The 25340-nt window shown below is 36.7% G+C and overlaps 1 protein-coding gene across 2 annotated transcripts; it reads right to left on the bottom strand.

The window, feature by feature from the left end:
• Positions 1-17166: 17166 nt before the first annotated feature.
• LOC145117532 (uncharacterized) lies at positions 17167-24806 on the bottom strand. 2 transcript variants are annotated; one of them, XM_079053823.1, is made up of 4 exons: positions 24749-24806; positions 24355-24410; positions 17411-18317; positions 17167-17318 (listed from the first exon to the last, which is right to left on the bottom strand). In XM_079053823.1, the coding sequence occupies exons 3-4, from the start codon at positions 18315-18317 to the stop codon at positions 17260-17262; spliced, it is 966 nt and encodes a 321-aa protein (XP_078909949.1). In that variant the 5' UTR covers positions 24355-24410; positions 24749-24806; the 3' UTR covers positions 17167-17259. The 2 variants fall into 2 exon arrangements, with proteins under 2 accessions (XP_078909949.1, XP_078909950.1); XM_079053824.1 differs by lacking the exons at positions 24355-24410; positions 24749-24806 and adding an exon at positions 19968-20348.
• Between the last annotated feature and the right edge of the window lie 534 nt (positions 24807-25340).

Raw genomic sequence — 25340 nt, 5'->3', positions numbered from 1 at the left:
TTGGATTACGGCATCCCTCTTCCAAGTTGTAGAATATTATGTTGGGTCCTAGCCTTAATATCTCATTTGGGTGTTTTATTAAGGACTCAATCAACTAACTTGAATTTTCTCCTGTTTTGTAGATGTCAAAGTATGGCAACTATGGTCTTCCCAAATCCCATGGAACAAGCTTTCCACATGAAGATGATATTCCACGATTCGATCGAGGAACAAGAGATCATGCTTCACTTCCTCCACCTCCTCCTATTATTCTCCCTGACCCACAAGTTCAAAGGCTTGACAAGTTCAAGCTCACTCAAGCTCTTTTGGCAAGTAAACACGAAGAAGGAAAGTCAGTGTGTGCACACGTCTTAGAGATGAAGCTGCACATTGACAGGTTAAGAATGTTGGGAGTCGTTGTCTGTGAGAAGCTGACTGTTGATTGGGTTCTTCAATCGCTTCCAACTCATATAGTGAGTTCGTAAGAGAGTACTATATGATAGACCACGACGTAACCCTTATCGATCTCACATATTTGCTTGTTGCTGCTGAATCAGCAATGATTTGGCACACTGGAGAAGCAAAGTTGATTGGTAGATCTGCCTTCCAAACCTTCATGGACAATGGCAACGAAAGGCATGTCATGGTCGAAAAGTTTGACCATAAGAGAAAGGCAAAGTCTGAGGTAGTTTCGTGTGCTGTTCCAAAGGAGTCAATTTGCTTTTATTGCCAAGAAAAGGGGCATTGGAGATGAAGCTGCCCTGTCTACCTGAGAGATCTAAGAGATGGGAGAGTCAAGACGTATGGCTCTGCGTCAGGTAAAATCCATTAACTAACTCTATAAGTTCCTATTTTGATTCTTGATACATTATGTGATAAGATTACATTTTTGATGTTTTGTAGAATCGAAGAAAAGAAAGGAAGCTTAAAGGAAGAAGCGTGCTGAATCTGATCGTGAAGAAATGGATTTCGATCGCATGAATTCGAAGATCGGATTTTTTGAGCTGTTACTTTAGAGTTAGGATAGATTACTAAGAAATGTAATAGCATAGTTTTTCAATTGAGTTGTGTTGTAAGGACAAATTTATCCGCAATAAAATAAATTTTGATTTTGTTTTATTTATTTATCCTTGCAATGACATGTATGAAAAATTGATGTTTGTGTATTTCTATTATTAGCAATGTTGAAATGGATGTGATTCTTAGTTATGTTATTTATGGTAGTGTCATTATTTTCTAAGTAAGGAAAGATTTCCATCGCCTAAGTTTCAATTGGACAGAAACTTGGAATCATACAACTTGTATTGTATGATGTATGGAAATCTTGGTGCTTAAGTAATTAAGACTAATTCCTTGTTCACACAAGTATGTGAGTCAAGTGAAGGACTAAAGGAACTAGTACACAATGTTGTGCACTAGTCAAGTCCACCATAAATAATAATAACATTATTCGTCATGATTTACTAAAGGTCTAGTAAATGTGGTTATACTTACAAGATTAAGTGTAATTTTGAATCATTGAAAAGGTTCAATGAATGGCAGAACGAACAAGTAGAATCAATGAAGGAAGAAAGATAAAAAGTTTCTCCAATCTAAGAAGAAGGGAGAGTACTTTTGTATCGTATTTTATGATCATCTTGTTGATTATAAAACCATATCACAATTAATCCTCTAAGGACATCTTAGTACACTAGTATGGCTAAGAAGAGGAATCGAAAATTGTTGAAATGGTTAAATCAAAACAATGAGTCATACTTCGTTCCAAAATCAAGTCTTAGAATTGTACTCCAAGATTGTGAATTGAGAAGTTCTAACACACTCTTCAAATGTGAAGTAGAAAATTGTTTTTCTTACTCTTGCACGTTTGAAATTGGTAAATTGTGATGTATTGGACAAGACAAGGACCAACTAAGACCAATTGTGTGTAGTGTTTGTCTTGATAAGAATTCACACTAAATCTTGAATATTTGTTTGTCAAGAAATGTTTTCTTGACAAAAGAATCTTATATGTCAAGAGGTTAGCGGGAGTCTAAACGATCTTGAAAAGTTTCAAGAACTAATCAAGAGTAAACCTATTATTAAACACTAGCACACGACTTGAGGTTTGTAACCCATCGTGTTGATGTATTCTTGTTTCTGTGCCATCCCGGTTGAGTAAACTATGCATATGAGGTCTACGAGTTCTCAATAGACTGCATAAGGGCAAGCACCTTGTTCAATGAAAGTACATTGACTAGTATAGGTGAGCTATTGAATAACTTGGAAGCAATGGTGGGACCCTTGATGGCAAGAAATCAAGTATGAACAAGTTCTGTCCATATGAGTTTGGATTTGTCACGAACATTATCTTACGATGATGGTTATGACAAATTCACATGGATAGGAACACATACACCATAAAATTGAAGTGTCATAAAGTTTCTCTCCTTCATGAAAATGATTGCGAGGAAACACTTTCACTAAGAGAGATTTTAAGAAGATAGCGATTATGTAAATTACATTCTCAAATTCGATTATTATTACGGCATCCCTCTTCATAGTTCGAATTGTGAGATTTGGTGATTAGTCTGAACATTTGGGACTTAGTAATATAAGTTCTGAATTATTTTAGACACACATGTGAGCTGTCTAAGGAAAGGTGTGTGAGTTTGAGAAGCCTAGATAAAGGCTTATCGAAGCACATCGCATTGGAAATATGAACTTTGGAAGTCAATAAGTATTGTCTTTTAGAAGTCCAACTATTTTCTGAATACGTGTCAAAGCTAGTGGGAGTATAAATGTTATGCTGGAATGGATATAAATCATCATGTTAGTGGGAGCATGATTATTATTTTAAGTATTGCAAGTTGGCAATATTAATTATAGAAAACAAAAGTTTCACTTTGCAAAGTTGCAGGGGTTAAAAAGTTGTTTTACTATAATTAAGGGAGAGAATGTTATACTTCGTTTCCAATCTAAAAGCTTAGAACGAGAAATTTTAATTGAATTTAGTCAAGGATATATTTATTAATTGCATTCTCAAAGTTCAATTATGATTACAGCATCCCTCTTCATAGTTCGAATTTTGAGAACACGGCAACTAGAAATATTATGGCAATATTATAGCCAGAAACTGGTAAAGTATCACGTTTTTCATTATGAATCGTATCCCACACGCTTCGGGTATAGGAGTGATTGCATATGCGGTAATATTCGACTGTTCTAAAATTTTCCAAATGCCTAGGGCATTAAGAGGGAAAAAGGGACTAGAACCGGATTTGACTAAAATAATTAAATAACTGTCAAGGACAATCTAAGGTTCGCCAACGATTGGTCGCTTGTGAGCAGTTGGAAGTATACTAATAGATGGACCATATTGACATTATTATGAATAGATAAGATTCTATTTAGAATGAGTTGTCATATGGTAAATATGAAATGTTTCCATATTGGGAGTTGAACGTTAAGAATTTATGTCTAGATTAGAAATTTTTATGCAAGAAGGATGTTCAAAGGAATGTACTTTGAATGTGAGACTTCATGACTATGGAATTGTCTTGTAAACAATCTCCAATAGAGCACTTTGTAATTTCATTGGCAAAGTCTTGGTGACTTTGGCTCTGTGATATCACGAAAGGACCGTTGCATACAATGTTAGAATCTAACATATTCTAGTAGTGGCGATAATTTTGTATTCTTACACTAATGGATTAGGAATTGTGAAATGAGTGTGATTGAAAATGTTATTCAATTATACTATTTCACAAAGTAAGGACCATAGGTAAACATAGTGTGCATGCTAAGAGCATGGGACAATTGTTGTTATAATTCAAGTAAGAACTTGATTACCCGGAACAACAAATAATGAGTAATCAATATGGTGATTAAATAAAAGGTGTTTTATTTATACTCAAAAGTTTGGAGCCATATAGAATTAGTATTATTCTTGTGTTTCATTTTGCATGTTTTGACTTCCCGAATAATAAGATTATTCAAACCCTCCACAGTCGCTCGTACTTTGGAAGTAGGTATGAAAGAAGACGGTCATGAATCTGTCTGTAGATTGTCTAAAGCATTTAGACATAACACAAGTTTGCTACAGAGTTCATGAGTGCTGCTATAGGATTAGAGTATTGGATTAAACCCACGCTCACGTGGATCGCTTCATGGATTTTATCACGACTGATTGGTGAGACGATAATATCTTATATTTTTAAAACCGAGATGTGTGAGTTGTATTCTGCAAGTCGGTTGCACATTGATAATATGTAAACGCACCAGTAACTCGGTGTTATAAAACATATTGTTGTGTGTGATTTGAGGAGTAGGTACAAGCGAGCATTCGAGTCGAAGTTTATCCGTTCGTTTTACCCAAAGTGGGATAAAAGCGATATCTGTGGGCCCCTCGATGATTTAGTGATGACACCCTAAGCACTTGGCCAAGCCGGGACTGAGTTGATGTGTTCAATTGTAGTCTGTTGTCAGTTGTCATAAATCGGAAATCGGGAGACAACACATAGACTGAGAGAATGATTATAATCCATGTCTCATGTCTATATGATATCTAGAATGGAGGAATATATGATCCCTTATCTAAAAGACAGGTTGCTGATAAGATCAGAGTTCGACAGCGTCTTTGAGAGCTACGATTGCTAATCGGATTGTACTTACATTATAGTTACTAGACTTATCCAAGTGGGAGACTGTTGGATTAGTGTCTAAGCCCGTAACTATATTTGGTATGTACTTGACCCGGTTGTGCATGGTCCTTTTGGGTTGCCTTCACCAAAGCAACTTGATAGGATGATTTATGAGGAGAGAGGATTAATTATGATTTATTAATATATTATATGAATAATATATTAAAGGAGAAATCATATTGTTTAATTAATATTAGTCAAGAATTAATTAAGAATTATTAAACTTAAGGGACTAGAATTGTAATTATAAGATAATTGCAATTGGGCTATGGATCACCTTGGAACATAGGTTGGACGAATTCTATGGGAAGCCCATAAGGAATTCGTCCAAGGGGTGTTCTAAAGGGAGTCCATGGGCTGCTTGGAGCCTAAGCAGTCAAATTAGGGTTTCATTGTTTGATAACCCTAATAGCCTCACTATATAAAGACTCCTATGACCCTAAAAACGTGGTGAACTCTCTTGGAAGAACCCTAGGAAGTTTTTGGTGCTCCTCCTCTTTCTCATAAGTCATTCTCTTGCTCTTGGTGTTTGTAAACCAGTAGAGGAGTGACATTTGTTACTCTAAGCTCCAAGGAAAGAAGATTGAAGAGATTTTAAGCCATTCTACAAGAGATAATCATCTAGATCTATTCTTATATGTTAATTTTCAAAATTTATATGCTAGATTAGGGTTCTTGAGTCTTGGATGAATTGCATGTACAATAGAGAAACCTAGATCCAAGCATTAGGGTTTGTATGAGCACATAGGATGTTCTTGTGTATAAAACCCATTAGAAACCACCTTTTGTTTTTTACTCCTCCAAGTGACTAAATTTCCACCAACAAAGGTAAAATACCCAGAAGTTGATTTACCATCTGTACGGTCACCAGCCCAATCCGCATATGTGTATCCTTTTATGCTATGATCTTGTTTCCTCCCAAAAAAGAGTCCTTTTCCAGGTGTAGCTTTCAAATATCTCAGAATTTGGTATACCGCTGCTATATGTTCTTCACTTGGTGCATGCATGAATCTACTCACAACACTTACTGCATAGCAATATCCGGCCTAGTATGTGACAAATATATGAGTTTTCCAACGAGTTTATGATACCTCTCCCTATTAGTTGGTACTTATTGATCAGTGAGTATAGACAACCTGTGTTTTGTTTTGATTGGAGTGTCTATGGGTTTGTAATCTAGAATTCCTGTTTCAGCTAGTAAGTCTAAGATATATTTTCGTTGACACATGGCACTTCCCCTCCTTGACCTCGACACTTCAATACCCAAGAAATACTTTAGTGGGCCTAAGTCTTTCAGCTCAAATTCTATAGCAAGTAGGTCTTGGAGTTTATTTATTTCAACATCATCGTTTCCGGTTACCACCATATCATCAACGTATACTATAAGAGTTGTGGTTTTCTTGTTCACATTTTTAATGAACAATGTATGGTCGGCATCACTCTGTTTGTATCCGATCTTCTTCATAAAAGATGAGAACCTTCCAAACGATGCACGAGGTGACTGCTTCAACCCATATAACACTTTCTTTAACTTGCACACTTTCCCATTACAGTTCATACTAAGGGGTGACTCCATGTACACTTCTTCTAAATGCCCATTTAAAAAGGCATTTCTTACATCTAATTGTTTTCAGGGTAAGTTCTCATTTGCAGCTATGGAGATCAGTATTTGTATCGTATTCATCTTTGCCACTGGAACAAATGTATCTCCATAATATATCCCGTATTTTTGCGTATATCCCTTGGCTACAAGTCTTGCCTTGAATTGATCAATATTCCCATTCGCATAAAGTTTGACTGTGAAAATCCACCTATAGCCAACCAATTTTTTATCTTGGGGCACATCAACAAAATCCCACATACCATTTTTCATTAATGCATCAATTTCTTCCATTACGGCTTTCCTCCACCTCTTATCTTTTAGTGCTTCGTGAATATCTCGTGGAATTGCTATTGTGGATAATTCGTTGATTGTAGCCACATGTGACTTTGCGAGCCGATGGTGTGACACATAGTTCCCGATTGGATATTTTGATTTTTCATTTAAGTCAGCTTGGTAACGTGTTTTTGGAACTCCTCGTGTACTCCTGATCGGAAAACGTCGCCCCTGTTCAACGCCGATTACATCCTCGTGGGCTTCAGAATCAGCGCCATGTATGTTATGTTGGGCTGGCGTATGATCTTGAGCATGACCTTCGGTTTCCTGCACATTATTATCAAAAACTAATCGATATTCGTTAGTTCTGGTCTAGTTACTTCGGCCTCCATTTTTGTCTCGCTGTTTTGGGCTTCACCCGATGAGGTTTCGGTTTGACCATCGCTGTCACTTAAGTCATTACTTTCTTCAATGTTGAATTCAAAGACACCACCATGAGACTTTACTTCTCCGACGCTCTCCCCCTGAAGTGAAGTCTCATCCCCATGAAACTTAGTATTTTCATGAAACGACACATCGCGAGACACATAAGTTTTATTTTCGAGTGGGTCATAACATCTATAGCCCTTTTTTTGGTGTGCATATCCAATAAACATGCATCTCACAGCCCTTGGTTCAAGTTTACCTTCGTTTTTTGAACATATGCGGCACAACCAAATATTCTTAGTTCAAGCCCAAGATTAATTGGTTGCTTGACAACCTCTTGTAATTTTTGTAAAGGTGTGGCAAAGTCAAGTACGCGAGATGGCATTCTATTCGCGAGGTATGCAGCAGACCTGACTGCTTCTTCCTAAATTTTTCGTGGTACATTCATGTCGAATAAGGAAGCACGAACAATTTCTAATAATTGCCTGTTTTTTCTCTCAGCTAGGCCATTTTGTTGGGGGGTCCAGGCACAAGAGGTTTGCTGTCTAATAGAATTTTCCTGGCAAAAACGATCCATCTCATAGTTTATGTATTCACCACCGTTATTAGATTGTAATATTTGGATATCTATCTTATATTCAGTCTTGATTAGTTTATGTAACTCTTTAAATGCAAGCAACACATCTCCTTTGGTTTTAAGTAACGAAACCCACACCATTCTAGTACACTCGTCAATAAAAGTCACAAAATAACGTGCACCATTAGATGTAGAGATTGGGGCAGGCCCCCAAACGTCAGAGTGAATTTTAATTAGAGGAGTAGAAACTTTATTATTGCTAGGAACATACGAAATCCTAGTGTTTTTTGCCAACTCACAAATATCACATTTAAATTCACTTTCAACTAAATTCAGAAATAAATTTGGTTTTACTTTTTTTAAATAACCAAAAGACAAATGCCCGAGACGACGGTGCCACAACATCGCCATGGACTTATTCACTTCCTTTACTCCAGTATGAAATGCCTGACTCTCATGACTGTCCTTCAGGTAATACAGCCTCCCTCGCCTAGTACCATAACCAAGTATCTTGTGTGGTACTATGTCCTGAAACACACAGTAGTTTGGCCAGAAAATTACAGAACAGTTCAAAGCTTCAGTGATTTGACTAACTGATAGAAGATTAGATGATAACGATGGGACTACAAGAACTGAATCAAGGTACATAGAGTTCGATATGTGTACAGTTCCTTCACGTGTAACTTTTTCTGAGTCACCACTTGCGGTTTGTATTATGATTTGTTTAGAGTTACATGATGTTGTTAAAAAAGACTTATCATTTACCATGTGGTCGGTGCCACCAGTGTCTATGATCCAGTTAGTCGGTTTTTGTTGAGTTTTACAAAACGTACCCGAGTCAGGAGTGGAGGTATGAGCTGCGATTGGAGGATCTGGATGTTGAGTCGCATTCACTACAGTAGCTTGGCTAAGTTTCTTCCTCGATTTTTTCGTAAAATCCCACCACTCCGGATAGCCAATTATCTCATAACACCTTTGCTTTGAATGACCTTCCTCTCCACAATGGGTGCATGAAAAATTATTCTTCTTTCCAGTCGTATTTTTTCCTTTTTGTGGCATGTTACGAGAGGCCAGGTGAACCATGCTGTCAGATTCGACCTTCTTTTCCTCCATAGTCTGTCTTTGGCTAAAGTCTCTTCTGATATAAGCATAACTAGATTCTAGGCTTAGTGGTGGATCCTTTCTCAATATTTCACTTCTAGCTTGGCTAAAATCAGGATCTAGGCCAGCTAGAAAAATGTGCACACGGAGGCTTGTGATAGTTTTGTTCACAGTCACAGTTTCATCCACTGTTTCTTCCTGTGCAGTAAGTCTAGTATCAATTTCTTGAAAAATACTTACCAATTCATTGTAGTAAGTCAGTAGTTCACGTCCGTTTTGTCGAGTATTGAAAGACCGCCGGTTCAGTTCGAACAGTTGGGTCTCGTCGCTTCCATCATATAATGTCATTCCAACAGCCTCCCAAATCTCCGCCACCGTTTGCAGTCTGATAAAACGCCAGATTAGGGATGGCTGCATTGAGTCAATTAGCGAGCTTTTGACTCGATTATTATCAATGAGCCAGGTTTCGAGTTCTTTTTCATTACCGGAGGTGGGCTTAAGTGTTTTACCGGTAATGTAGCCGGATTTATTGCGAGCCCCGATGTGCATCTCCATGAGTAGAGACCACAGCGGATAGTTCGTATCATCGAGAGTGATTCCAGTCAGAAACGGTGCGTCCTTAACATTCTGGACGATCACCAGGTTTGTGTTTGACGAGCCTCCATTATCACCCATTCGTAAGATTTGGGTTTAAGTTCAAGATCAGAGTTTGAGAATTTCAGATTCAGCGTGGTTTGGTATGCGCTCTGATACCATGTAGAATTATGGATCAGATTCGAATAAGAGATTTGATGATGAAGGAATCAGTGTATTATTCATTCACATGCGTATACAATATATACAAGGGAAATACAACAGAATTGCAATGAAAAACTAGGACTTTATACGGTTTACAATACTTTCCTTCTTATCTCCAATCCTTTTCTGTTACTTAATGCTCTCGTCAACAGAAACTAACTATGCACTCACCTGATGTAACGAGTGTATATTTCACTTCCCAGTAGTTCTCAGTGTGATTCCTCAATCTAAATGGTTAAAAATTGAATCTAATGTTACCAACCTAATAATCATAAGCTATAATATAACTAATAATAATATTTTAGTTATTTAATAACGATTCGTTAATTATTTTATACGAACCTTCTTGGTCTAATATAAAAATGGTTTATTTTTAAAAGAATAATAATCTCCCTAACTAATAAACGAAAGTAAATTGTCATGTGTCCCTTCAAAAACACTAATTTCATCCAATGTCAAATACCGTTTTTGCCCCTCTTTGACCTTTTATAATGCCTAGGTCAAAATAAATCAGCATTTAATATCCGATTTTTATAGTATTTATTGTATATGATCTCTATTTAAATTTAACGTGATACGTTTCGGTCCTCAAATTTTAAATAATCAATACAAAAAGTTTTAAACAAACTTAACACTTATTAATAATATAAATATTTTATAAATTTTTTACCCGTGGTTTCACGGGTTGTAACCTAGTATAGTTATAGCTATATCATGGTCGTTGATCCAATATTTCATAAAATAATTAAAAATGGATAAAAATGGTATGACCAAAAATATAATGGCAACATATTTACGAAAATTATCTAAGTTCTTAAATTTATTACATAGACTATAAATATAAGTATAAAATGTTTACCTTTAAACATCTCAATTTTCGAGATCTTTGGCTCTATTTATATTAAATGGAGAATACTTATTTTTGGACAATAATCCGATCGAGAATCACCTATTTATAGTTCCATGAAAATACCATCCTACAAAGTTTCTTCGGCGGCTAAGAGAAAAAAAATATATTAAAATACGTGTTCATCTAAATCCTCATACATACGTGTTACAAACTCATCAATTCTTAAATTTAAGTAAATGACTCTTCCCACGTTTTGTAACTATATCCATGAATATATTATTATTATTATTATAATATATATATATATATATATATATATATATATATATATATATATATATATATATATATATATATTAAAACATGCCACACGCTATCTTTCTATTTGTTTATATTTTTCCTTCCACATAAATTTATATTTTTCCTTCCACATAAATTTATTTCATTAATGTAAACATATATTTGTACAATTACTTTTTATGTTTTATTCTTCTATAAAAAAAACTATTTGATTAGCCTTACCAATACGAAAATATATATTGCTTAAGTTACTTAATTTATAACTTACGATTATACATAGTATATGTCTATGTCTAAACTAGGATAATAAAATTATCTAAATACAATATGAACACAAATTATTTCCGAATAGATATCATTTTATGATCTATTTGAATTTAATTATCAATAACTAACGTCGTAAAACTAGGTGTAACACAAAAAATATCGTTTCATTACTTAGGTTCACCCTTTAATGTATTTAGACCAAATACGTCTTCTATTGTTTGAGATTTTACGGTCATTACAACTTTCCTTAAGATTATTTATCCTAAATAATCTTTTTATTTTTAACGTTTATTTTTGCCATATTTATTAAGTTTTTAAAATAATTTTTTTACACAAATATTATATACACATAATATTTGTCAAATTTCCATACTTATAGTATACAAACTAATAAACATATCTACTCGAATAATCTCTTTCACTTATTTATAAAAGGTTACAATCGTCGATCGACGTAAATACATATTTTATAATTACGCCAAGCAGGAAACGCGGGCGTTACAATTATCTCCTCTTAGGACGATTCCATCCCGGAATCATGCAACAGCAAACAGATGTGGATAGCGACTTCTCATGTCACTTTCTGTCTCCCAAGTGAGGTTCGGCCCATTGGTATGTTTCCATCGCACCAACACTAATTCGACCATCTTACGTCAGAACTTTTTCGTCTTACGATCAACAATTACGTCGGGCTCGCCAATCAGCGTATTGTTTTCATCGATCCTTTACTCCGAAAGTCGGATGATATCAGGTTCTTCACCCAAGAACTTTCTCAAATAACAAACATGAAATGTGTTATCGATACCTTCCAATTCAGCTGGCAACTCCAACTTATAAGCTCGATTTCCAACTCTCTGAAGCATTTAAAATGGTCCAATGAGTCTTGGACTCAACTTCCCTCGTTTTCCAAATCTGATTAGTCCCTTCCACAGAGAGACTTTGAGCAATACCAAATCTCCAACTTCGAAAGTTATTGGTCGTCGCTTCTTATCTGCATAGCTCTTTTGACGATTTCAAGCTGCTAACATTCTGTCTCTGATCACCTTCAATTTCTCAGCAGTCTGATGGACAATCTCAGGACCCATAAACTGCTTTTCTCCAGCTTCAAGTCAACAAGACGGCGTACGACACTTCTGTCCATACAACACATCATAAGGTGTCATCTTAATGCTCGAATGATAAATGTTGTTGTAGGAAAATTCCACTAGCGGTAAGTGCTCATCCCAGTTACCTGGAAATTCCAAAGTATATGCTCGTAACATATCCTCCAATGTTTGAATCGTCCTTTCACTCTGACCATCAGTCTAGGGATGGTAAGTTGTACTTAAACACAATTTTGTACCCATTTCATCTTGTAAACTTTTCTAAAATATTGATGTGAAACGACTGTCACGATCTGATACAATCGTTAATGGTACACCGTGAAGTCTTACTATCTCCTTCACATAAGCATTTACAAGCTTATCCATAGACCATTTCTCATTGGCTGCTATGAAGTGTGCACTCTTTCTGAAACGATCCACGACTACCGAAATCATGTCGTGACCGTTCTTCGTTCTGGCCAGTTTAGTCACAAAATCCATGGTGATGCCTTCCCATTTACCCATGGGTACAGGTAAAGGTTCTAAACTCCCATATGGTTTCTGATGTTGTGATTTAACTCTCGCACATGTTACACACTCGACCACGTACTTTGCAACATCGAGCTTCATCGTCGGCCACCAATAGTAGGGTTTCAGATCCCTATACATCTTAGTGTTGCCAAGATGAATTGAGTACATGGTCTTGTGAGCCTATTCCATCAAAAGATCCCTTATGTTGGGTTTTGAGCATTCTAACACTCCTAAGGTGTTCATGCAACCCTAGAAACCTTGGATCTATGTTTGACTAAAATACATGCAAAATAATTTTCCAAGGTTCATAACCTATCTAGCATGGCATGGGATACTTTTAAACATAAAAGATACTAGAAGAATTACATACCTTTAGTAGTGAGTTGATTCCTTATGAGTTTGAGAGCCTAGCACCAATAATGTGAATGCCTCAAATGGAAATCACAAAACACCACAAACTTGGAAAACTTTATGAGATAGTATATTAGCTCTAGAAATCGGCCACTCTTATGCACACACACATAGTGTCATTTCAAGCACCACAAGCCTCTTTATATAGTGTATATGATTAGGGTTATGAACCATGTAAACCCCAATAACCCATGTCTTTTACTTTTCCAAGGATACATGGGTTAACAGCTCCATGGATCATCCATGGACTCCCATGCAAGCTTAGCCCATTTCCTAATGAGTATTATCCCACACTATATAAATGTAATAGCCCAATATTTAATTAGTCACCTTTTGATCACTAAATTAATTCATAATTAATTTAAGATCAATACTAATTAAATAATATGATTTCATATTAATACATTATAACTTATAATATATTAATAAGTCATAAACATACTATTCTCATAATATTATCCATATAAATAGTTCGGGTGAAGTGAAACCCAAATGGACCATGCCGGGTCGGGTCAAGTATATACCAAATAAGTTATGGACTTAGACACCTTATCCAACAGTCTCCCACTTGGATAAGTCTGATAACTGTATTTGCCTATATAGCTTCAGGAACCAACCGGCAATCGTAGCTCTCGAAAACTCTGTTGAACTATGAAGCGCCATTTTAGATAAGTGATCATATAATCCTCTGCTCTCATGATATCAGTCGGACAAATACATGGAACAATGTCTTACTTATTGTTCAGCAGTTTGTTTCCCGATTTCCGATTTGTTTGACAAAGAATTTAATCGAACACATCAATTTAATTCTGACCGGGCCCGGTACATAGGTCAAAACAAAATCATCGAGGGGCCCAGATATCGCTTCTAATCCAAGAAGGAACAGATAAACTTCGACTCATATGCTTGTTCTACTACTTGTTGAATTGTACACAAAGGTACGTTTTATAACATCAAGTTACTGATGCGTTTTTGTGCAATCAATGCACAACGAACTCATAGGCAAAAAACTCATATCTCTAGGTTTGAAGACTTATATGATATTACCGTCTCACGATCACTCGAGATAAATTCCATGAAGTGATACAAGTGAGTGTGGGTTTATTCCAATACTGATAACTTATGAGCACTCATGAATGTTGTAGCAACCATTGCTATGCCTAAACACTTTTAGTCATCTACAAACCCAATTCATGACAGTCTTGATTCATACCTACTTCCGACATATGACCGACTGTGGAGAATTTGAATAAATTTATTATTCTGGAAGTCAAAACATGCAAAGCTGAAACAATAGTAAATAATTGACAATGATAGCAACACCTTACTCATAAATAAATCACAACATTTATTCATCATCAACCGTCGATTACATTTTACAATTTTCAGTAATAACTATCTAATCCGTAAAACTAATATCGTCCCTCAGCCCGATGCGCCTCGCATGCTGCAAACGCCTAACCCTCGTCAGTCCCTTCGTAAAGGGGTCCGCGGGGTTCTCATCCGACGATACCCTCTTTTCCACGAGGAGTCCTTCTTCTATCTTGTGTCTTATGAAGTGATATTTTCTGTCATTGTGTCGGGATCTGCCATGATCTCTTGGTTCCTTGGCTAAGGCAACCACACTATTGCTATCATAGAAAATCTCCATAGGCTCCTTAATAGCCGGTACAACTCCATGGTCTCCGATGAAGTTCTTCAGCCATATCGTCTCCTTTGCTGCTTCACTCGCTGCTATGTACTCTGACTCACAAGTTGAATCAGCTACCGTCTCCTGCTTGGAACTCTTCCAAGTGATTGCCCCTCCATTGAGGGTAAAGACCTAGCGAGACTGAGAACGGAAGTTATCCCTATCAGTCTGGAAGTTAGCATCACTATAACCTACTACTCTAAAGTCATCACTCCCACCAAGGGTAAGGATCCAATCCTTAGTCCTCCGCAGGTACTTGAGAATATTCTTTACCGCAGTCCAATGAACCTTGCCACGGTTCCCTTGATATCTGCTGACCATGCTCAAAGCGAAGGCCACATCAGGGCGGGTACAAGTCATAGCATACATGATCGAGCCAACAGTGGAAGCATAAGGTAATCGACTCATCTCAGCTATCTCAGCCTCTGTACTCGGGCTCTGAGCCTTGCTCAGTTTGGCATTGCTTTGGATCGGTAATTCTCCTTTCTTGGAATTCTGCATGTTGAACCTTTTCAACACGTTATCCAAGTAAGTACTCTGACTAAGTCCAATTAGTCTTTTACTCCTTTCTCTTAATATCCTTATCCCTAGGATATAGGCAGCTTCCCCAAGGTCCTTCATAGCAAAGCACTTCCCAAGCCAGGACTTAACCTCCTGCAAGGTTGGGATGTCATTTCCTATGAGAAGTAAGTCATCTACATACAGTACGAAAAAGCTAACTATACTCCCACTAGCTATGACATACATGCAGGACTCATCTTCACTTCTCGAGAAGCCAAACTCTTTGACCTTTTCATCGAAACAAAGATTCCAGCTTCAAGATGCTTGTTTCAATCCATAAATGGATTTCTCAAGCTTGCACACTCTATTAGGGTACTCTGCACTGACAAAACCCTCTGGCTGATTCATATGAACATCCTCAGCCAACTTTTCGTTGAGGAAATCGGTTTTGACATCCATTTGCCATATTTCATAATCATGAAATGCAGTAATGGCTAGCATAACCCTAATAGACTTAATCTTCGCTACTGGTGAAAAAGTTTCATCATAATCAATACCTTAAGTCTGAGTAAAACCCTTCGTGACCAGTCGCGCTTTATAAGTGTGCACCTTCCCATCCATGTCGGTATTCTTCTTGAAGATCCATTTGCACCCGACTGTCTTACGGCCTGGTAAATTGTCAACCAAGTTCCAAACTTGATTGACATACATGGACTGTATCTCGCTGTCCATAGCCTGCTTCCATTTAGCAGACTCCGGGCCTGCCATGGCTTCCTTAACACTGTTAGGTTCATCCAGATTTACCAGTGTACTATCACTGATAAATGTATCACCTTCCGTAGTAATATGAAATCCATAATAAAATTCAGGTGTGTTCCTAACCCTTGTGGAACGCCTTGGAGGTACAGACTCGTCAGCTGGCTCAACAGGAGTTTCCTCCTCAGGTTGATTGCTAGTCTCTGAGGTTCCTTCACCAATTGATTCTTGAATTTCTTCAAGGTCAATTTACCTCCCACTGTCTCCTTGGCTTATAAATTCTCTCTCTCGAAAGACCCCTCTCCTTGCCACAAAGACCATATTCTCACTGGGTCTGTAGAAGAGGTAACCAAAGGATTTATGTGGGTAGCCGATGAAAATACACCTTTCACTTCGGGGTTCGAGCTTGTCATGAGTCTCGCGCCTCACGAAAGCCTCGCAACCCCAAATCTTGATGTGGTCCAAATTGGGAACTTTCCCAGTCCACATCTCATGAGGTGTTTTGGCAACCTTCTTTGTAGGGACTAGATTAAGGATGTGGGCGGCAGTCTCTAAGGCATACCCCCAAAAAGAGATTGGTAGCGAAGCTCGACTCATCATAGAGCGAACCATGTCCAACAAAGTTCGATTACGCCTCTCAGCCACACCGTTCAACTGTGGTGTCCTGGGAGGTGTCAATTGTGAGACAATGTCACACTCTTTAAGATAGTCGAGGAACTCTGTACTAAGATACTCACCACCTCGATCGGATCGAAGCATCTTAATGTTCCTGCCCAATTGATTTTCTACTTCCTGTTTAAACTCTTTAAACCTTTCAAAAGTCTCTGACTTGTGTTTGATTAAGTAGACATAACCATATTTACTAAAATCATCAATAAAAGTCACATAATAGCGATTGGCATCCCTTGTGGCGGTTTTGAATGGTCCACATACATCAGTATGTATAAGGTCCAACAAACCCTCACCCCTTGCACAAGTACCAGTGAAGGGTGATTTTGTCATTTTTCCAAGTATACAAGATTCACAACTATCATCCGACTTAAGGTCGAACGACTCTAAGACTCCATCCTTTTGGAGCTGGCCTATGCGTTTCTTGCTTACATGTCCAAGACGACAATGCCACAAAGATGCTTTATCCAAGCTAGTAGAAGAATCAATACACAACACATTATTTCCTAAATTATCTACAACAGACACAACTTCATACACATCATCACAAGTTAATGCTTTAAAATAAAACACATTATTAAAGAAATCATTTATTCCACCAACTTCATTATCAAAAGAAAAGGTAAACCCTTGTTTATACAATGCATGAAAGGAAATAACATTTCTTGCCATTTCAGGAAAATAACAACATTTATTCAAATCTAAAGTAAACCCACTACTTAGCAACAAAGTATAAACTCCAATCTTGGTGACAGGTGAAACTTTCCTATTCCCCATGATCAAGTTTATCTTTCCATGCTCCACATTCTGACTTCTTCTTAGTCCCTGCAAATCAGAACAAATATGAATACCACAGCCGGTATCAAGGACCCAAGAGTTAGAATAGAGTGAGTTATTAGATAATATAGTGTAAATACCTGCATGGTTGGGTTTCACTTTCCCATCCTTCAAATCTTGCTGGTACTTTGGGCAGTTCCACTTCCAGTGTGCCTTTTCATGGCAATAGAAGCATTCAACCTCTTTTGGGTCAGAAGAAGGAGTGACGAAACCTTTCTTGGTTCCGCTTGTAGAGGAGCCATCAAGGGTCTTACCCTTGGTACCCTTCGAAAGGTTCTTCCTCTTCTTTCCTCTACCTTTCCCGATTGCCAGGACAGGTGTGGAGTTTGGAGTAGGAGTAGGAGTGGTAACAAACGACTTACCTTTAAGACCTGATTCTGCGGTCTTTAGGAGTCCTTGAAGTTTGCTGAGGGTGACTTCTTCCTTGTTCATGTGGTATGTCATGCGGAATTGATCATAACACGATGGTAAGGAGTGCAAAATGATATCTATTGCTAACTCCTCGGGAAAGTTCACATTAAGTTTTAGCAAACAGTCCACATACCTTTTCATTTTCTGCATGTGGCCCGTGATGGGTTCACCATCCTTCATCCTAGTTGTTATCATGGAGGAGATGATTTCATATCGCTCTTGACGAGCACTCTGATGGTAGCGGTCCATCAAATCCTGGTGCATCTCAAAATGATAGTAGTCCTCATAGGACTTTTGGAGCTCGGCCGTCATAGTGGCCATCATGATGCATGCCACTTTGGTAGCATCTCTTTCATGTGCCTCATATTCAGCAAGCTCCTCAGGAGTAGCAGTTGGCTCGGGTACCTTAAGCTCCTTGTCGAGAACATATTCTTTGTTCTCATACCGAGTGACCGTCCTGATGTTCCTGATCCAATCTGTAAAGTTGGTTCCATCAAAGATGACTCTCCCACAAAGGTTCATGAGAGAGAAAGAGTCGGTACGGTTTGAGCCAGAAGCAGCATTGTTGGAAGACATCTGAAAAGAAGAAAAGACAAGTTTAGTTTAGATATAAAGATAGTCCTTAATAAAACACCCAAATGTAATATTAAGGCTAGGATCCAATCACAATATATTATAACTTAGAAGAGGGATGCCGTAATCTAAGCTAAAACATATTTGAAAGGTAGGTGAATGACGATTCACCAATTTCCACCATGAAAACGAAATATATAGCTTATTAGGTTTTATTTGGTTTTTTAGAAACTCCTAGATTCTTTTGAGATTCATTGAACTTTTCAATGGCATGTTTCAATCTCGAGTGTGCAAATTACTTGGTACCCTTAATGTTTTTCACTTAATCGATGTGCCGGTTAACCACACGCGCTCCACCGACCTATGAAAAACCTTAAGTCACCCTTTCCCTACCTTGTTAAGTCCAAGTTAGTGTTCCGGTTAACCACACACGCTCCACTAACGACTTAATCAAAGTGCAAAGTGTAATTTCATGGGTTAGCACCTTATTCACATTTTCCTAAAGTAACTAAGATTGGGAATTTATAAAGCATTTAGTTACTTTATAATAATCATTATACTTTTAATGAGAATTTTAAGTCATTGTCCTACCCGTTCGGCTAACGACCCTCGACCAGTCAAGGAAGCGGTGGGTGAGAGTGGATACCCATTAAGCTGCCATTTTATAGGCAACAACCTTATACCCCCCTTATAGACCGGCTTCGTGAATGAGGTCTACTAACGGTAAAATGACTTGATCTTATACATACATATATATATATATATATATATATATATATATATATATTATTAACTTATAACATTATAAAGTATAAGGGTTGAATTTTAACTTTTAAAATTCTAGGGGTTGGAACTAAAGTTTATTAAGATGACTTTACATGTTCCAAAACTTGAGGGCAAGTTTTGTAACTTTACAAAACCTTTCAATTCATAACTTATGAGTTATTTAAAATGAAGACTCTTCATTTTTTTATAACTTATGTGTTCTTTTAATGGAATTAATACAAAGAGACTTTTGGTTATCCATAACTTGAGGACAAGTTATGGACTCCATTAAAACACATAAAGATCATGAATTCAGCATTAAACAAGTAATTCCTATGATCTATCAAGAACTCATAAGAACATGAATAATCATATCAAAATTTCAAGAACATATGAACACATATAATCATGTAATTTTGATATTAGCCATTGTAAATGGATTAGAACAATCATTACACCATCTAAAACAAGTTTTAAAACACCAAAACAGTTTAGGGTAATGTTTCTAGTCCATTTCCAGCAGCAAAACTCGAAAAACTGCACTCGGGGGCTCCTACTCGTCGAGTGCAAGAACCTACTCGACGAGTAGGATAAGTTTGGTCATGGACTCGTCGAGTCCCCCCATGGACTCGGCGAGTTCATGCTTCAGAATGCATAAAAACGAGTTTTTTTTCACAATTATGCATCAAGTAACAAACAAACAAGCCTAGGCTCTGATACCACTGATGGGTTTTGAGCATTCTAACACTCCTAAGTGTACATGCAACCCTAGAAAACCTTGGATCTATGTTTGTCTAAAATACATGCAAAATACTTTTTCCAAGGTTCATAATCCTATCTAGCATACATGGGGAACTTTAATAATAAAAGATGGCTAGAATTACATACCTTGTTGTTGTTTTGATTCCTTGAAAACCTTGAGAGCCTAGCACCCCAAGTGTGATGCCTCAAATGTTTCACACAACACCAAATGCTCTTGGAATAAACTTTGAGAGAATTGTCTAACACTTGAAATCGGCCTTTGCCCTCTTGTCTCACTAGTGTAGCAGATTTTGGTTGCTAGAAGCATGCTTATATAGTATGTTGCATTAGGGTTACACCATGTAAACCCTAATGTAACATGGCTCTTCATGTCCATGACCCATGGGTTTGTAACTCCTATGGAGCATCCTATGGACCTTAGCCCAACTAGATAATCCATGGAGCATCTAGCCCACTATACAAGTATGGATGATTTACACAATCAACCGATATATTTAATTAGTCTCCTTTTTTATCACTTAATTAATTCTAGATTAATTCTTGATCAATACTAATTAAATAATATTATTAATATATTAGAACTTATAATATATTAATAAACCATAAGTGATATGTCTCTCATTTTAGTCTATCCAATTGCATGATGCCATGCAACCCAAATGGACCATGCCGGGTCGGGTCAAGTTCATACCAGAAATAGTTATGGACTTAGACACCTTATCCAACAATAAAGGAGTAATTTGCTCCAGAATCAAACAATATATTGGCGGACAATCCATTTACAAAAAAGGTACCTGAAGCGACATCTTTTGCATCCGTTGCTACTTCCAGGGTCATCTAGAATGCTCTTGCCTTTGGCCTCGGCGGAACATTAGGCCTTGCTGCCTCTTTCTTCTTCGGGCAGTCCTTCGCAATATGTCATTCTTCGTTACAACCATAACACACCCTCTTGTTGGATGTGCACTCATTTAGGGATGAAAATTAGACCCGTGGATTCGGGTACCCGTGGGGAACAGACCCTAACGGGTCGGGGATTCCCAGTCTTGACAGGTAGCGGAGCGGGGATGGATATTATATTACTTACCCGAAACGGGGACGGGGCGGGTACAGATATGGAAATATCCACCCGTATAATATATATATATATATATATATATATATATATATATATATATATATATATATATATATAACATTGAGATTCCATATTATAAGGGTGACCCTTTTTGTTTTTTTATTATACGGCCAATGTGGGATGAAGGTATAGAGTCTCACTCCCTTCGTTAAACCTTTATCACGTTTTTGACTTTTAATTCCAACAACATTTTTTTTCCACCAAACATGAATATGATTTTGGCACTGTATATCTTGTTCAATAGCAACGATTTGACTTTCTATTTATTTAGTATTTTTTCCACCAAACATACTTATTTCTTATTTAATAGTTAGCAACAACTTGAGTTAATATTTATTTTATATTTATAGTATATTATAGTTTCAATGAAACAAATAAAAACTAAAATGTGTGTTTTCATAATATTTAATATTATAAACAAATAAAGACTAAAATTAATCCTCAAATTTCCACCATCCCATATTTGAATTTATAATGTTGTTCCAAAAATTAGTTGTATTCTTTAATGTGTGTCTAGCTCGTCTATTAATTATATGGAACAAACTTAAATGAACTAATTTAGTAATTTGATTACTAGTCTCAGCGCATACAAGTCGTTTGTTATACCTTTGAAGCCTTATCTTTATTAAGTTAAAAAGGTAATGGATATTTGCCCCACATCATCTGAGTAGATAAGTGAAGTGAGGGAGATACAAGTATATCACACAGACTACTCTCACAGTTATTGATAGTTGTATTTGTATTTTAATCCCACATTGATGGTGACATAAATAGATGTAAATGAGCCTGTTATAAATTAAATAGACGCTTAATATTTTGAGCTAATATCGAGTTGATCAATGGCTTAGTCTTGAGCCATAAGAATGACTAGCCGTTGGGTTACCCGTACCCGGTTGTTTTTTTTTTACCTGAACCCATCGGGGATTAGGCGGGTCAGGGGCGGGGATGGGTATGGGGAGTGAAGTTCGAGTACGGGTATGGAGGTTGTAGTCCCCGTGAATGTCCGCCCCCGTTTGCATCCCTACACTCATTGGCGTAATGCTCAGTCTTCCCACACTTGTAACAAGTCACTTCCCCGTCACATTTTCGAAAGTGCTTCTTTTTACACTTCTCACACCATCTTGCTTCACCTCCTCCTCCTCCAAATTTCTTGGAACTGGACTTCGAGAATTTTCTTTTCTTGTTGGACCTTGAATATCCGTCAAACTTCCTTTTATCACCAACCTCAGCTCTCTCCAAACCCTTTTCCCTTATCTGGGTCTCAACATTCTTAGCTGCCCAGATGGCGACTTTCAAAGTGGTTGCTTGCTTGACCATCGGAGAAAATTCCGCTGGCAATCCATTGGCAAACTTGTTGACCTTGGAGAGTTCAGTCGGAACTAGGTAAGGAACAAGCTTCATCTTCTCCGTAAAAATTGTAGCATACTTGGTGACGCTCATTCTTCCCTTCTTTAGGTTCTGAAATTCGTTGTTGATCTCCAGTAGATCCTGCTCAGAGCAGTACTGCATTTTCAGTTGCACCAAAAACTCTTCCCAAGACATCTTTCTAGCTTCTCCCTTAGGCATGGTATCAGCTAGTAGCTTCTACAAGATCAGTACTCCTGACTTTAACAGTGTAACCGCAAGAGCGGTCTTCTGTCTGTTGCTGCAGTCGCAACTTTCAAACATCATCTCTATTTCGGATATCCAATCCATAACTTCCACCGATGTTGGGCTTCCAGAAAGACTCGATGGTTTGGATACCATGAAATCCTTGTACTTGCACCCACGTCCATCATTTCCTCCATTGGGGTGGTTTCTTCTACCCACCCGTGGCTCAGGTTGACTGACATTCTGGCTATAGTTTCCTTCGTCTGATTGTTCCATGTTCAGTTCAGGTTGTACGATGGGTACAATAGGTTCATCCATATTATCCTGCAACATTTGTCTCATCTCCTCTCTTTTTTCGGCATCATAGCCCGAATCATTGCTTGAACTCCTGCCATAGTGATTGGTTCAGGTGCAGCTGCTACTTCCGGTGCACGCTCAATTATAGGCCGCTGATTAGCATTAGCATTTCCATTAGCGTTTCAGAATCCGCTTCGGGTTATCGCCTCGTTGATCTATACACCAAAGTAGGTGAATTTAGATCTTTATTTACGATAGACGTTTTATCCTCATTGTTTCTCCGTAAAGTTACATGTTAGTTCTAACATCGTAGTCGAACGTTTAGAAATATGAACACATAAAATTTTCAGATCAGGTCAGCAACAGACCATAGATCCGATCAAATAATAGCATATAAGGCATCTTTATAGCTATCACATAAATCATTTTGCACATAAAAGCAATTTAGGCATCTTTCCTAAAATAAGCTAGTGCTCGTGTCTAGAATATAACAGACACTTATCTCACAATCATCGCTTAGCATTCTAAGTTTAAGTCTAGATATTTCCTAAAATTCCTAGTTCGCTTAAACTAATGCTCTGATACCAACTGTGACATCCCCTATTTCACGGCCAGAAAAGACCAATTTGTTTATCCTTTATTTGAAAATCAGAGTATACTTTTGAAGAAATATGTTGCGGAATTTGTTCTAAAAAATATGATAAGTAAATTATCAAGCATTCCCGAAGGAATGGGTTTTCATTATATTAAAAACACTGGGGTGTCATTGTCAATATAGTACATAAGCATAAACAAAAATAATACAGTTCTTACAACATCTATTATTCTAATGGTCTATAATCCATAGATCTCTCATCAGATCAACACTCTTGTGCTCTTTTTCCACTACCTGTAATTCAAGAAACCGAGTGGGTGAGGCTTGGGAGCCTGGTGAGCACATAGGGTTTTCAACCCACAGTAATGAAGTTTATTAATTTCATCAATCAATCAACCCGGTTACCCATTCCCGTTATCCTCACTTTTTGTCCCTAAAACATCTAAATTAAGGGACCTAGTCTAAGGGTTTTTGTCATAGGGGCGACAACACTGCGTAGGGGATTCCTTAGCAATATATGTCAAAAGGAAACCATGGGGGGATGGAGTACACCTGGTGAACACATAGTTCAAAAACACCTACAGGTTGCGAGCCTGTCAGCGTTCCACTAGACTGTCTAGAATAGTCTGTGGTCGTCATCTATACTCCGCTAAATTACTTGATCATCTTAAACATCGAGGCCTCTCATCATTTATTTCATCATCTATATCATCTACCCATATTTACACATCAAATTTATAGGTACAAAATACATATACAGTTTAAATCGAATAAAACATGTATATTTTGTTCATCCATCATAGATATCAAGAACACAGATAATATGCACACATAGCACGTAATTCTTATTAAATACTTCATATATATGTGTAAGATGAAAGTAACTATGCACTCACCAGATGTAACGAATGTATATCTCACTTCCCAGTAGTTCTCAATGTGATTCCTCAATCTAAACGGTTAAAAATTGAATCTAATGTTACCAACCTAATAATCATAAGCTATAATATAACTAATAATAATATTTTAGTTATTTAATAACGATTCGTTAATTATTTTATATGAACCTTCTTGGTCTAATATAAAAATGCTTTATTTTAAAAGACTAATAATCTAGTTATAGCTATATCATGATCGTTGATCAAATATTTCATAAAATAATTAAAATAGGATAAAAATGGTATGACCAAAAATATAACAGCAACATATTTATGAAAATTATCTAACTTCTTAAATTTATTACAATGAGTTTATAATAATATACTATAAATATAAGTATAAAATGTTTACCTTTAAACTTCTCAATTTTTGACGATCTTTGACTCTATTTATATTAAATGGAGAATACTTATTTTTGGACAATAATCCTATCGAGAATCACCTATTTATAGTTCCATGAAAATACCATCCTACAAAGTTTCTTCGGCGGCTAAGAGAAAAAAAATATATTAAAATACGTGTTCATCTAAATCCTCATACATACGTGTTACAAGCTCATCAATTCTTAGATTTAAATAAATGACTCATCCCCACGTTTTGTAACTATATATATATATATATATATATATATATATATATATATATATATATATATATATATATATATGTCTCAAAACATGCCATGCATTATTATGACTAAATTCTATCTCTTTATTTATTTATATTTTTCCTTCCACGTAAATTTATTTCATTAATGTAAACATATATTGGCACAATTACTTTTTATGTTTTATTTTTCTATAAAAAAAAAGCCTATTTGATTAGCCTTACCAATACGAAAAATATATATTGCTTAATTTATAACTTACGATTATACATAGTATATGTCTATGTCACATTTAGGATAATAAAATTATCTGAATATAATATGAACACGAATTAT

The sequence above is a fragment of the Lactuca virosa genome, chromosome 5 (assembly GCF_052849685.1).
Source record: "Lactuca virosa cultivar CGN04683 chromosome 5, Lactuca_virosa_CGN04683_v6, whole genome shotgun sequence".
NCBI lineage: Eukaryota > Viridiplantae > Streptophyta > Magnoliopsida > Asterales > Asteraceae > Lactuca > Lactuca virosa.
The sequence above is the reverse complement of the archived record's forward strand: the minus strand, read 5'-3'. Positions and strand labels throughout refer to the sequence as shown.

Coding starts and splice junctions, on each gene's coding strand:
- LOC145117532 (XM_079053823.1), bottom strand. CDS start 18,317: ATGTCTTCCAACAATGCTGCTTCTGGCTCAAACCGTACCGACTCTTTC. Junction 17,319..17,410: donor AGTGAAACCCAACCATGCAG/GTATTTACACTA, acceptor TCTGATTTGCAG/GGACTAAGAAGAAGTCAGAA.